General features: G+C 37.0%; 1 protein-coding gene across 3 annotated transcripts in view; it reads right to left on the bottom strand.

Moving 5' to 3' along the window:
* LOC115217025 (protein MON2 homolog) overlaps window positions 1-15,954 on the bottom strand; it is a 794,357-nt gene that overhangs the window by 424,795 nt on the left and 353,608 nt on the right. For all 3 annotated transcript variants that reach the window (XM_036507025.1, XM_029786561.2, XM_036507026.1), the window contains one exon: window positions 6,907-7,008. In XM_036507025.1, the coding sequence (XP_036362918.1) occupies window positions 6,907-7,008 (102 nt within the window). The remainder of the gene's footprint in view (window positions 1-6,906; window positions 7,009-15,954) is intronic.

Here is a 15,954-nt window from a genome sequence, read left to right as displayed (position 1 = left end):
AGTTAAAGTAGAGAGAGCCTGAATGGTACACCTAACATGTGTGAAAAAGAAACCCGTGCACAATCAATTACTACCTTAAATTAATGACGAGAGATTAATACAATGTATCTTCAGAAAATAAATACAACCATAAAGATTAGAGTGTCTTTTTTTCTTTTTTTTCAATTAGATATTTCAACAAATGCGGGTGCATGTATGGCTGTATGGTAAGCGGCTTAGTTCCCAACCACATGGTTCTGGGTTCACTCCCACTGTGTGGAACCTTGGGCAAGTGTCTTTTGCTCTAGGGCCAACCAAAGCCTTGTGAGTGGATTTAGTAGAAAGAAACTGAAAGAAACCCGTAGTGTATATCATCATCATCGTCGTCGTCGTTTAACATCCGCTTTCAATGCTTGCAATGGTTGGATGGTTTGACTGAGGACTGGCAAGCCAGATGGCTGCACCACTCTCCAATCTGATCTGGCAAAGTTTCTACAGCTGGATGCCCTTCCTAATGCCAACAACTCCAAGAGTGTAGTGGGTGCTTTTACGTGTCCCCTGGCACAAGGCCCAGTCATGCCATTCTGGCAATGACCATCCTCAAAAGGTGTTTTTTACGTGCTACCTGTATGGGAGTCAATTTGTGGCCCTGACAACGATCACATTTGGATGTGCTTTTCCACTGGCACAAGTGACAATCAGGCTTGAAAAATAAATCCTAAGGTTGATTTATTCAACTAAAACCCTTTCAGGAGGTGCTCCAGCATGGCCGCAGTCAAATGACTTGAAACAAGCAAAAGAATGAAAGAAAGAATACAATCATGTCTGTGCCTACAGAAAGACACTAAATAAATATAACCAAGAAAATAGGTTGCAGCCTCCCTTGCATAAGGGTCAGAGGTTCAAATCACACAAGCATCTCATTGCTTCTATTGCTATGATTTCAGTTTAATAAGTAATCAGAACAGACACGACAAACATCGAACATTTCACACAACTTTCGAATTCACATATTTTCCAGTTCGAAAGTTGTGTGAAATGTAATCAAATTCTCGTGTTCATTTACTTTTCAAACCCCAGTTTAATGATGGTAAAGTTATTTTGCTGCATTCCTCATTGTTTCCAAAATCAACTGAAACAAAACCATGTTATCTGAAGAGAAATATAAGCAACAAACATCATCATCATCATCATCATCATTTAATGTACTTGCCACTGGTTGTGTATGACATTAGACTCAACTGAAATGGAAGTGCAGTAGTTATTCACTTTCAAGTGTCTACAACCATTTCCTAATAAGAGTTGTTATAGCTTCAGTTAATGCACAAAATGACCACACATACATTTTCATTCAACCACAATGGAAACCTTTACATTCAAGACAACTGAAGCATTCGATTCACAAACTAATTGCAAAGAATCCATGTTTTGAAACGCAGAACTTGTGTGCATTCTTTTACAGTATGGATTGTAATTAAGTATCACTCTCATCCAATGCTTTCCTAATAAGCTCCAGATTCAGCTGCAATAAGTTTCCTCATTATGTAATTAAACAACTGAAGCTGCACTAACGATTCAACAATACTAATGAACAGCCTGTGAAATCACCTTTCTGATTGCTATCTTGAACTTTTGTTTCAAACAAATAGATGAACCCTGACATATTTTTATGTGATTTACTTTCAAACTGCATCATGATGTACATTGATATTTGTTTTCATTACAGTAACTTTTTTTTCCTCCCCATCCTATCACAGAGGTAGATTTCTATTGCAGTTTTATCAGTTTTTCATATTGTTGAAAGAATAGCTTTTAAAGCTTTCTTCCTAGAAGTAACGACAGACAACACTAAGAAGTAAAAAAAGCTAACAGGCCTAAAGGCATACCTAGCTACAGTGATCCCTTGCTACTTCATGGTTCAACTATTGCAGATTCAGGACTTTGCAGATTTTTAAAATATATATGAACGTCTAAAGTTTTTCATTAAATCCATTAAAATATTAATAATAAATATTATTTCCTAGTCTGGGAACAACAAAACGAGCGTAAAATAGCAAAAATGCATATACAGGGGTATTTGAACTTAAGACAGGCTGTGATTGATGCAATGGAGAGAGAGACGACGAATCACAGCTTTCTGTTTTGTAATCTGGCCTGTGTAACAGTAACAATGTTTTTTTTTTTTTAAATCTAAAGTGTTATTGCTTAACGGTTATCCTTGTTATTAATAGACTACTGTAATGGGTGGGTTGTTAAGAGTACAGGGAGGGTTTTAAAAGTCCAAATACATGTTAAATAAATGCTGTAAATATGGTGTCCCTACTTTGCAGAAATTCAGTTATCACGGCCGGCCTTGGAACCAATCTACTGCGATAATCGAGGGATCATTGTATTATGTAGATACTGTCATAAAGAGCTGAAGATTTTTTTTTTGATAATTGTAGAGTGGCAATCATTTTGTAAACTAATTTTTAAATGTCTACAAATAAATTACAAGTAAAATAATTGAAACCTTTTGTATCAACCCTGAGACTCTCCATATTTGCACAATATGAACCTAGATACAAGTAGTTCTAAATTAAATCCTGTAATCAAATTCTTGTGTTCCTTTACTTTTCAAACCCCAGTTTAATGATGGTAAAGTTATTTTGCTACATTCTTCATTGCTTCCAAAATTAACTGAAACGTGATCGTTGCCAGAGCCGCTAACTGGCTTCCGTGCCGGTGGCATGTAGGAGGCACCATTCGAGCGTGATTGTTACCAACGTCACTTTACTGGCACCTGTGCCATTGGCATGTGTAAAAAATTCAAGTGAAGTTGTTGCCAGTACCGCTTAACTGGCCCCCGTGCCGGTGGCACGTAAAAGCACCCACTACACTCTCGGAGTGGTTGGCGTTAGGAAAGGCATCCTGCTGTAGAAACTCTGCCAGATCAAGATTGAAGCCTGGTGCAGCCATCTGGTTCACCAGCCCACAGTCAAACTGTCCAACCCATGCTAGCATGGAAAGCGGACGTTAAACGATGATGAAAACCATGTTATTTGAAGAGAAATATAAGCAACAAACAGTTTAAAGAATTCAATAAATTGCGCTAGATACATTTTGGTTAAGAACAGAACTTGTCAGAAATGTTAGTTGCCTTTTTGGGATTTATTTCACACACAACTTGTAAATGGTCGCTGCCAGTTAAAAGAGAACAATATCAGTCCTAGACTAGGTTTTTATTCTGTTTTATGTTAACTCGAATAAAAATTATTTCGTTTTGGGATTTGGCTTGCAAGATTCTTTATATGAGTTCGTGTGTTGAAGCATATTCTGTTGTGTCTGAGGAGAGTCATTTTCTTTTTGTGCCTTACAATGTAACACACTCGCCGGTAAAATTTCCACTTTTTTCTTATTTTTATTTTCCTAAAATTTTCATTGCATCAAGACTATTGAAAAGGTTGCAAGACGCAACGAAAATTTTAGGAAAATAAAAATAAGAAAAAAGTGGAAATTTTACCGGTGAGTTTGTTACATTATAAAGCACAAAAAGAAAATGACTCTCCCCAGACACAACAGAATTGAATAAAATTGATTTGGTATACAAGCAGCATAGAAACTTCTGGCACAGATTCTCAAAAGAGAATGATGCACCAACTTACAAGAGAACAAACGGTGAGAAGAAAAGTTCCAGCATGTCCACAGTCTGCCAGATAAACTTATGAAAGAGTTTAGTATTAAATAAATGATGCAGAACATGAGCAGTGTACACACCATTCAGACAGTTTCTCAAAGAGACCATCGTGTAACAAAATGACACACAGACAAAAAAAACAAAACAAACAAACAGACGGAAAGAAGGAACAGCCCAGCATTGTCACAGTTCACTAGTTTGGAACCAATACAGAGTGTTCAGCAGAATTTGTTATTAACTTAAATAAAAACAATTCGGTACGTGAGCAATATATAAGATTCAAGTACCTGGTGCAGTGAAATTATGTACAAACAAATAAACAGACAGGAAGAGAAAATGCCCCAGCATGACCAAAGTCTTCAAGTTAGAACTAATAAAAGTGACTGATTGAATATATTCTCCAAAATTACATACTTCTCCAGAAGATAATAAACAACACAGAACAGAAATTCAATAATAGTATAGCTTTATGACAAAAATATCGCTTTTGCCCTCACTTGTGGTTGTTCAAATCTGAAAATCTTGTTGAGGTGTTAACCTACAGAGTCAGTGTAAATAAATGGTTGAGCAGCTACTTAAAACTAGAGCATCTATGCTGGCTACAATCAATAGAGGGTCACACACAGGATGAACCAACAGAAGTGGTACTTATTCTATAAGCCTAGAACTTATTCTATCGGTCTCTTTTGTTGAGCTGCTAAGTTACACAGATGTAAACACACCAACTTCAGCTGTCAAAAGATGGTGGGGGACAAACACAGACATATACACATACACAAACATATATATATATATATATATACGATGGGCTTCCTTCAGTTTCGGTCTACCAACTCCACTCACAAGGTTTTGGCCGGCCCGAGGCTATAGTAGAAGACAGTTGCCCAAGGTGCCACTCAGTGGGACTGAACCCGGAACCATGTGGTTGGTAAGCAACCTACTTACCACACAGCCATGCCTATGTCTATTTTATCGAATTTCTATACAGAAATGATGAAATAAATACAAATGTTCAAAACAAATACTTTTTGCCTTAAAACAAAATTAAAAGAAAAAAAATTCCATATGAATAGCTACTTGCATAACCACATTGTCATTTACTCCCTATTCTCCTCCTGCCACCAAGCCTAGTATGTACAGTCATCCAGTAAGTCTTAGTGTTTAACTCATTTAACTCTCTCTTTATATCTCTTTTGCTCTCTCTCTTTCTCTCTCTCTCTCTCTCACTCTATGCATGACTCGAAAAATTAACGCACCAACCTACTCACACTTATAGTAGTTATTATTATATTGCAATCCACTAAACGATATGCCAGAGTAATATACACAACAGACAGGTAGAGGTGAATCTCAATGCTATCCACAATGTTTAAGTATGAAGCAGCTGAAGAAATGATTTATGTATTCATGACACAAACAATAATCCAAACCTCGCAACAATGTTTCCAGAATATGTGAAATGAATTCTCTTAAGATACTTATTTATAGATGATAAAATATCCAAAATGAATCAATTCATATTTTCAACACAAATGTTCAACATGTCTTCTAGAGTCGCAAATTTCATAGACATGTGGTAAAAGTTTCTTGAAGAATGCGAAATTCGAAAAGAAGCATCAGCATAAATGAGTCTGAGAGTGAATCCATGAAAATATACCATTTATCAGAAATATGACAATAAGAGTAATTTACATTATTTACATTATTTACATTTGATAGATATTTGTCCTCATCTTGTTTGTTGTTAACATGTTTTGGCTGATATACCCTCCAGCCTCCTTCAGATGGCTTGGAGAAATTTCAAACCTGGGTTCCCATTCCTAAGGTATTTTTCAATGTTATTATTATTATTATTATTATTATCATTACTTTTTTTTTCTTCTTTCAAATTTGCTTCCATTTCTTGCCGAGTGTCTTCCCGACTCCTAGGGCAAAGAAACTCATAGTATACATTGGTAGGCCATTAAACCAAACTCAGTAGTTCATTCATTTTTTTTTTTTTTTTAAGTTAAATTAAAATACATGAGCAGCAACAGTTCTCACATCGACAATGCTCTTCTCAATACATGTGATGTACCAGTTAAGACAATCTTTTGTACTTCTTGCAGGGATGGTAAACCAGGGATCATTCTCATATAATTTTCGGTTCCCTTCTATCATTATTATCATTATTATTATTATTACTATTATTATTATTATTATTATTCAGGTCACTACCTGCGATTGAACTCATGGCTTGAATAATAATAATAATAATAATAATAATAATAATAATAATAATAATAATAATAATAATTTATGCCCTTGTGCCAGTGGCACATAAAAGTACCCATTACACTCTCAGAGTGGTTGGCATTAGGAAGGGCATCCAGCTGTAGAAACTCTGGCAGATCGGATTGGAGCTTAGTGCAGCCATCTGGTTTGCCAGTCCTCAGTCAAATCGTCCAATCCATGCTAGCATGGAAAGCGGACGTTAAACGATGAATAATAATAATAATAATAATAATAATAATAATAATAATAACATCAAAAAATACCTTAGGAATGAGAACCCAGGTTTGAAATTTCCCCAAGACACCTGATGAAGGCTGGAGGGTATATCAGCTGAAATGTGTTAACAACAAACAAGATGAGGACAAATATCCGTCGAATGTAAATAATGTAAATAAAGTACATAATTCCTCATCTCTTAAATATAGAACTGAATAAGAATAATGTCTTGTTTACAATAATTAAAATTGCATTGATAAATGCATTTTCTAAATATCACGATTTCATTTCAAAACATTGTTTTGAAACAGAAAATATGGTTTGTACGTGCTGTTCTAATCCAAATGTCTTTAAAGAACTCTGGAATTAGCAAACAATTTTAAACACAGTAAGAAGTGAATATCTACTGTAGCTTTATCGAAATGTAAACAATGTTTATATGAACTAAAAAGTCAAAAAAAAAATTACTTTCAAAAAAGTTTATGAAAAACACGAGCGAATATCACAACTGAAAGACAATGAAAAAAAATAAACATTTTCTAAAATCATATTTAGAAAAATAAACATTTAGATTGTAGGATAGATATTTCAGTAAATTAGCAAAAAAGTAAAATTCCATTATTTCAACTTTTTTTTCTTATTTTTTTCTCTCTCTCTCTCTCTCTCTCTCTCTTTTTTGCTAAACATGAAAAACTAATTAATTTTTTTTTTCTTTCTTGTTTACAAAATACGTTCTGCAAAATAATGAAAGATTTGCAAACCTCTAAAAGATGAGCAGTCACTGGCTTCCATAAAACTTCAACTCTGGATAAATTGACAAGTCCTGTCTCAAGAAGTTTAGCTACAGCAAACAGGGAGGGTTCCTGAAAAAAGAGACAATGACAGATATAGCATCATCATCATCATCAACATCATCGTCATTCATATCTATCAAATCTCAGACATGATGGGAAGATAAACTGAAAGAAAAACCAAATCAATACGGAGATAGGGAAACATGCTGCAATGGAAAATTCTTCAGAAGGAAATAAAACCGGAAGAGCAGGAAAAGAAGAGAAAACCAAAATTGGTGTAATCATCGTTAACTATTTCTTGTTGAGCCTTTCTAATCATCACCATTGTTGGGGATGGTACCAGTGTATTGAAGCACCCTAGGCTAGCCCTACAATGATCTGTGTCTTCTCTCAATTATGACTGTTTACTGAATAAAATCAAAGGCAGTAGTTTACAATAGAATGTAGTGTACAGTTATTATATGAGAAGGTCACCTTCCAGTAATCCAATTTTCTGTGACTGTGAAAACATTGTTCCAACAATTACAGCAATTCTTCATTGCCAGATATGGATACGAAGAATAAGGTTAAAAATACATTTGTTACATACAGTTCTAAATTTAAGAGATGAGGAGTTATGTACATTATTTACATTATTTACATCATTTACATTTGACAGATATTTGCCCTCATCTTGTTTGCCCACGGGCATATGACGTAGTGGTTAAGAGTGCAGGCTACTAATACCAAGATTCCGAGTTGAATTTCAGGCAGTGACCTGAATAGTAATAATAATAATAATAATAATAATAATAATAACAACAACATCGAAAAATACCTTGGGAATGAGAACCCAGGTTCGAAATTTCCCCAAGATACCTAATGAAGGCCGGAGGGTATATCAGCCGAAATGTTGTGTTAACAACAAAGAAGATGAGGACAAATATCCGTCGATGGTGCCTTTTACATGCCACCAGCAGAGGAGCCAGTCAGGCAGGTCTGGCATCGATCACATTCGGATAGTGCTTTTTACATGCTGCTGGCACGAGGGCCAGTCAGGGGGTACTGGCATCAGCCACATTTGGATGGTGCCTTTTACAGGAGAGTGTGTGTGGTGTGTCTAATCACAAGGGCCAGTAAGGCGGACCTGGCATTGATTACATTCAGCTAGTACACGTTACATGCCACCAGCATGAGAAACTCACAGTAATTTGTTAAGCATCTCTTTGGACATACCAGGATTCATAACCAATTATTTGGGTATCTGAAAAGCATAGTAAAAACCCCTCATATGTGTGCTTGTGTTGAAATAAGCAAAACGATTTACATGTTTCAACAGGTGTTGACATATGTCTACCTTACACAAAAATGTATAAAAGAAATAAAAAAAAGAAAAAGGGGGTGAAAAACCCAGAAAACTCATTAAAAACTGCGCTACTGCTATCAGCCCTGCAAATTCTCACCCATCGTATTTTGCCAATTGGCAACATACACTATTCATTTAATTCAGGTAAGCTAGGTGAAGACGTAAGGTGCCACTCCCCATTTACCTTTCGGAGCAAACATTAAGAAAGCTGTGAAAGCCGTGAAAACGTTTGCTGTACGAATGAATACATAAGTGATGCTGCAGATTCAGAGATAACGTGAACTGAGAGAAAAACACCTTTATGACAGCATTTATAACAGTTATGATTGGACACACAGACACACACTCTCGTTCTCTTTCCTTTCTCTCCCTCCTCTCTCTCTCTCATTCTCTCTTTCCTCTCTCTCCCTCCTCTCTCTCGTTCTCTCTTTCCTCTCTCCCCCTCTCTCTATCATTTTCTCTTTCCCCTCTCTCTCTCTTTCCCCCTCCCTCTCCCCCTCTCTCTCTCGCTCTCTCTTTCCTCTCTCCCCCCTCTCTCTGTCATTCTCTCTTTCCCCTATCTCCCTCTCTCTCTTTCATTCTCTCTTTCCTCTCTCTCTCATTTTCTCTTTCCCCTCTCTCTCTCCCCCTCTCTCTCTCATTCTCTCTTTCTTCTCTCTCCCTCTCTCTCTTTCCTTCTCCCTCCTCTCTCTCACTCATTCTCTTTTTCCCTCTCTCCCCTCTCTCTCTCCTGTTGTCTCTTTCCTCTCTCCCCCTCCCTCCCTCTCCCATACACACTCACACATTACACAAACTTAGTTTGTCCTTCCTTCCTCTGAATTTCATTTCACTTTAAATTGGATCTGAAACCTCAGAGAAATCCTGCTGCTTTGCCTGACACCAAGAGTGGAAGGAAAACAGCTAGGAATCATTATTAATGGAATGAATGCAAATGATGGGGCATTTTAAAGATGGGAAATGAAGACAACGATGCAAGATAAGCAAAGCTTATTATCATAACATATATATACACGTGTGTGTGTGTGTGTTTGTGGGAATATATGTGTGTTCACACATGCATGTATAATTACAAATATGCTAGAAATGCTTTGCCTTTTAAATTGCATTAGTTCTAACATGTTAAGTGATAATATACCAAACTACATTATTTACATTTGACGGATATGTGACTAGTTTGGTAAAGTTTTATATTTACGAGATGAGGAATTGTGTACATTATGTACATTATTTACATTATTTACATTTGACGGATATTTGTCCTCATCTTGTTTGTTGTTAACATGTTTCGGCTGATACACCCACCAGCCTTCATCGGGTGTGTTGGGGAAATTTCGAACCTAGGTTCTCATTCCTAAGGTATTTTTCGATGTTGTTGTTGTTGTTGTTGTTATTATTGTGGTGAAGCACGACCTTCAAACTTTAAGTCTCACCGAGGAAATGACTAGAGACCGAGACCTTTGGAAGTATGCTGTGCGTGAGAAGACCTGGCAGGACAAGTGAGACCACAACCCATGTCCTCTACATGGGATGTAGCCAGTCCACTTATGCATACCTTTCCTTCTTGAGACACAAAACTCTACTTGTGAAGACCTGTTGAGGCAAGTGAAAATCGAAATCGATCAACATCAATAGAAATTGCAGCTGTGATACCAATGCCAGTGGTACATAAGAGAACCATCCGAACGTGGCCGTTGCCAGTGCCGCCCCGACTGGCCTCGTGCCGGTGGCACGTAAAAAGCACTCACTACACTCACGGAGTGGTTGGCGTTAGGAAGGGCATCCAGCCGTAGAAACACTGCCAGATCAGACTGGGCCTGGTGGCAGCCTTCTGGCTTCCCAGACCCCAGTTGAACCGTCCAACCCATGCTAGCATGGAAAGCGGACGCTAAACGATGATTATTATTATCATTATTATTATTATTATTATTATTAAGGTCACTGCCTGGAATCAAACTCAGAATCTCGGGGATAGTAGCCTGCACTCTTAACCACTACGCCATATGCATGTGGGTCATAATAACAACAATCGTAATAATAATCATAATAAAAATAATAATAATAATAATAGCAACAACAACATTGAAAAATACCTTAGGAAGAAGAACCAATGTTTGAAATTCCCCCAGGACACCTGATGGAGCCTGGAGGGTATATCAGCCGAAATGTTGTGTTAACAATAAACAAGCTGAGGACAAATATCCGTCAAATGTAAATAATGTAAATAATTCCTCATCTCTTAAATATAGAACTGTATACCAAACTAGTCACATTCGTTCACTACCAGACAAACTTCTCAAGAATTCTTTAATACAGTGCTCCCTGCAGATTGTCTTACTTCCAACCTTTCAAGACACCTTCCCCACCCCTGCAACTCTTCCTCTACCCTCTCAATGGAAGTAAACGCTATGCAGAGCAGCACTGTAACACCACAAGCAATGGAATACACTCGCACCACACTGTAAGACACACAGAGCACCAGCATCGGACAACTGTGTCACATGACACAGACAGAAACAAGAGGTCATGGGGTGCACCCAATCAGTGAGAGAACATGAGAATGGATAAATGGTAAGGGTGATTTAACCATTTTCTAAGTAAGATCACTGCCATCCATACATACAGGCTTGTCTTTTACAGGTTGCCGGTGCCACATAAAAGACACTCGTGCCAGCACTGTGTAAGCACACCCATGTTGGTGGCACAAAAATACAAAAGCACCCAGCACATTCCTTAAAGTGGTTGCCATTAGGAAGGGCATCGGGCCATAGAAACCATGCTACAACAGACAATTCTTTTCTACTCTGGGCACAAGGCCCGAGATTTTTGTTGAGGGCGTCAGTCAATTAGATCAGCCCCAGTACACAACTGGTACTTAATTTATCCACTCTGAAAGGATGAAAGGCAAAGTCGACCTCGGCAGAATTTGAACTCAGAAAGTGAAGACGGAAAGAATGCCACTAAGCATTTTGCCTGGTGTGCTAACGGTTCTACCGGCTCTATTGGAGTTGGGACAGACTCCCCACCTGGCCAGCTCAATGTCAAACTATCCAACCCATGCCAGCATGGAAATCAGACATTAAATGATGATGACGATAATGATGACGACGATGACGATGATGATAGCTTTGAATGTGATGGTGGTGGTGGTGGTGGTGGTGATGGTTGTGGTAGTGATGATGATAGCATCAATGATGATGATGATGGCTTTGAATCTGGTGGTGGTGACGACGATAGCATCAATGATGACGATGATGATGATGATGCATGAGTAGGTGTTTGCTTAAATCTAAATGAAATGAAATGTTACATCATCATCATCATCATCATTTAGCATCCGTTTACCAAGACAACAAATGGTGTTATATAATAGGTGGCCATTTACAAAAACCAAAAACAAAAACAAAAAAAAAAGCAATGACGATTACTACAAGACTTTAAAATCGTTTGGTAATTTCAATGATATCACCCTCCACTAATTCATTGGTGTTGTTACGTATCAATATTATTTGGGAACGAGCCAAGAAGAGTGTATCGTCTTACATTCTTTTTTGTTATCAATGGTGACACACAAATTAGTTGAATGATTATTGAGGCATTGGCTTTCATCCTTCTTGCTCTTCTTCTCATTTTTATGTCTGTCATTGATTAACAGTAGAGAGAATCTTTTAATATGATCAGATTATTTTCTTCAAAACTGCTTTCTTCAGGTGTAAAACTGTGGCATCATTTTCAAGGTTGTTTCAATCCTATTTAAATTAGTATCTATTAATGAGACGCTTGTATTTAAATGCGCCGCTTGTGACTCTTTTTATTTGTGAATAATTCGTTCAAACAAACATTCATTATTATATAGCATTCGAAAGTATTTAATGAGAATACAAATTAGTACGTTAAATTGGCTTTTCCCATTCAGAACGTTGCGACTGTTTTTGCTTTCGGTTGATATAGAAGGTTACAGAGGAATTATTTGCTTTGACACAATCTTCATTACATCTTAACATTGAGGTTAATTGCTTTAAAGGTATGTCTGTTGATATTTTCTGCAGATATTACAGAAGTTTCCTCCTCTCCAGGTCAAACAATTTAAATTAAACTGCTTCACTTAGAGGCATGGCAATCATTTATAACAAGATGCAAAACTTAGAATTTAGAACTGCAGACGAGGATGCTGTATCGACAGTGTCTGCTCAACAGAAGTATGATTCTAGGACAATTCTTGGATGGAAATGAACGGGAAGTAGATAAGAAACATCAAAAAGAACACATGGCTATGATGCACCCCCAACCACTTCTGCTCGTGATCAGAGATGCACATATTGTCAGCCACTAAGGGACATGTTCAACTGGTTAAGATCAAACAACTGACAAGCAAATCTGTGGTATTGAGCAGAATATTTACTGTAGCCCATCTTTTATACCAAGACAAAACAATGTACATGATAACACTTCCAATCAGTCAAGATCAGAAGCCATGAGAGTCACTACCTGGTACTGCATCAGGGTACTGCATCAGGTACTTCATTATTATTATTATTCAGTAGACTTATTTTTATCACGTGCTTTCACTTCACTACCGAGTGCAGCTCTGTGTACCTTGAGTATGTGCTGTGATTTGTTGTGATGCTCTTATTGTTACTGTATTGAAAGTATTTTACATAGAATGTGTACAATGCCTAGTATTATTATTATTATTATGGTAGTGAGCTGGCAGAATCATTAGGTTGCTGGGCATCTTTATATTCCGAGTTCAAGTTCCGCGAATGTCAACTTTGTCTTTTATCCATTCAGGGTCAATAAAATAAGTACCAGTTATGCACTGGGGTTGATGTACTCAACGAGCCCCCACCCCAAAAATTGCTGGCCTTGAGCTAAAATTTGAAATTATTGTTGTTGCATCAAAATCACTGACTTGTCGAACAGCTGCTGTCATGTGTGGGACAGATCCATCTGTCGGCCAAGTCTGTACTGATGATTGCACTGCCATCCTCCTTCAATCCTAAAGGCAAGGCAGTTTTCCTTTACATGGTGGCTGTGGCTAAAGAGGTTGTCTGGTGAACAAGGCTGAAAAGCATGAGAACAGATACATTCCTCTTTGGTAGAGGTCACATTGACTTCTTAAAGTTTCACTTGAAAAGGAAATTGAGAGTGGAGAGAGGGAAGTGCTATCTTCGAGTAAGTTTATTGATAGATGGGTGAAAGTTGCAAAAATGGCAACAGTGGATGGAACCTCTTTAAGTGTAGACCTGCGAGTCAGAAAAATGGAACTGGAGAGAGCACTTGCTGCTAGGGTTTCAGAAAAATCTTGGACAGTGGGGTCCCTCGATTATCCCTAGAGGCTTTCCTGTATCAGGAGGGCCACATCTCTATCATCCTACCCACCATTTTATTTTTGTTAACCTTTGTATGTTATGCACATGTTCCTTCTTTTTCAGGTGGTGGTGGTAATAAGTAGTGCCAAATACCTTTCTTATTACCAATTCCTTTTACACCATCAACTGGATGCTTTGTATCCTGCAGCCAACAGTGCTGCGGAACCCTCCTGATTTTGTATTAGTTCTTGTATGTTTTTGATTCCAAGAGGATTTCTAAATCAAATCTTACTCTTTCTAAAGTAACACATTATACAGAATAATTTTCTTACACCAGAAAGAACTGGCATTAATCTACCATGTGTATGCAACCCTGAAGGTAAATCTTGCTTATGTCCCCATCATCACTGAACAACAGCAGCAATATGAAACTTAAACTATTTTCATTCGTCTTCTCATAGCAACCAATATTTAGTTATTGTACATTGGTGCCAAAAAGATTCGGTGTCAGAAGCGCCTGTTTAACCTTTGAGGTTATTTCTCTGTTTTTCTTTATAAATATAATCACTGTTTCATATCATATCAAAATATATAATTGAATACATTTTGGTCTCTTCTCAAACAGAATGTAATTACAGAGATTCTGTATTGAAATCAACCTCTTACAATATAACAAGAGTAAAATATTGGCATCACTAATGTGTAGAGGTAGCTCAGTCTGCATATGGGAGATTTGAAAGATAAAGATTTGATTTGATTGATCACCTTGGGTTTAAAGGTATATAACAACTAATATAAGGTCAAGAGTATACTATAGTCCAGCTGGTGCCAAGAAATAAAGCACTGACTTCCATGCTTTAAAGAAAGAGCATTTGGCTGTAGAAAAAATACATAAATCTGAAAGATAAATCTATATACATAAATGTGTAATGGTGTGTGGGGTGGGGTTACTCCAATCCTCCCACACTGTCCAACCGATTTTAGTGAATTTTGGTACATAAGTGGATCACATGCCCTGAAGTTCAAATAAGGCCGGAATTTTTTGAAAACTTGATGCTCAGTTAGCATTGATTTTTGTGAGCTCAATCAGGCATTGGAATGGAAATTCCCATAATGATGTTATTTTTCTTGCAGCTTCTGCATTTTTTCAACAAATTTGATAGAATAGTCTCTAAGGACCCATACTAACATGGGAAAACAAAACATAAAAATGAATACACACACAGCTGTACATCTCTATATATATTTTTCTAATATATTATTTTATCTCTTTATACATGCATGAGGTTAACAAGTGATCAATAACTTCATGAAGTGCTTGGTAACCAAAGAAATTTAGGGAACTCTAAACTACATTGATATCAACCGTTACCCCAGGTTTTCCTCTTATTTATTTTACAAGGGCACTTTATATCTTTACCCAGTACCCCTTTTATTTCTCAATTCATCACTATCCTTTTGGGAACACCTTTACAACTATCTTGTAGTTATTCACTCACCCTCAACAACATAACAATTTCGATTTTCTGTTTTACACCAAGACAGCATTCACCACGATGGTGTATGTTTTTAATTGTAAAAATACAAAAGCTTTTAAGGAGGGCAGTGTCCACTTCCTTTTCCAGTACACAAAGTAGGAGAGAGGTAAATATTTTCCTGGATGAGGTACAAAATCTAGTGCAAATAACATTTACAGATGAGCTGCTGCCTATTCCCAAAGGCTTACCAAATCAAAACAATAGAGAATCCAGCATTCTTTCTCAACACACAGATAAGTTTATTTTTAGGGGGATCTGAAATCAAGGTTTATAAGCAGGATGTAATAGTTCAATGCCATATCCGTTTGGCAATTCCAACTGCGCTGTATATTTCTATTAAATGGCGATACAGTGTCTAACAAGCTCCTTAACCAATTTACCATTCCCTTATTAACATCTTGAAGAAAATGCGAGCAAATATACTGCAATATCAACAAAACTTTAGACTTGCATTAGACAATAAGCATGTGGTGTGTATTCCTATCAAAATATATATATATCTTTTCCCTTTTGTTTTTGACTCTGATACAAACAGCAAGTGTGGATCTGCTAAGAGCAGAATAGAAAGCTGTTTCGAGAGTCGTTAATGTAATTAATGTTTACTTGGAAGAGTTAGCAGTTACAGCTTGTTTGGATTATATCAGGTAAAGAAGAAAAATCACAAAAATGCAATAAAATAAAAAAAAAAACGCCAGAAAAATACCCAGTATGTGTATAGTGTCAAACTAGACAGACCAAGAGATTCTTTGTTGTTGATTTCCTACCATTATTCTTCTTTCTTTACCTGTATTTGCAATTAAGGGGAAGAAGGAGAAACAGGTAA

This window comes from Octopus sinensis, linkage group LG11 (assembly GCF_006345805.1).
Source record: "Octopus sinensis linkage group LG11, ASM634580v1, whole genome shotgun sequence".
Lineage (NCBI taxonomy): Eukaryota > Metazoa > Mollusca > Cephalopoda > Octopoda > Octopodidae > Octopus > Octopus sinensis.
This window is presented reverse-complemented; position numbering and strand designations above follow the sequence as displayed.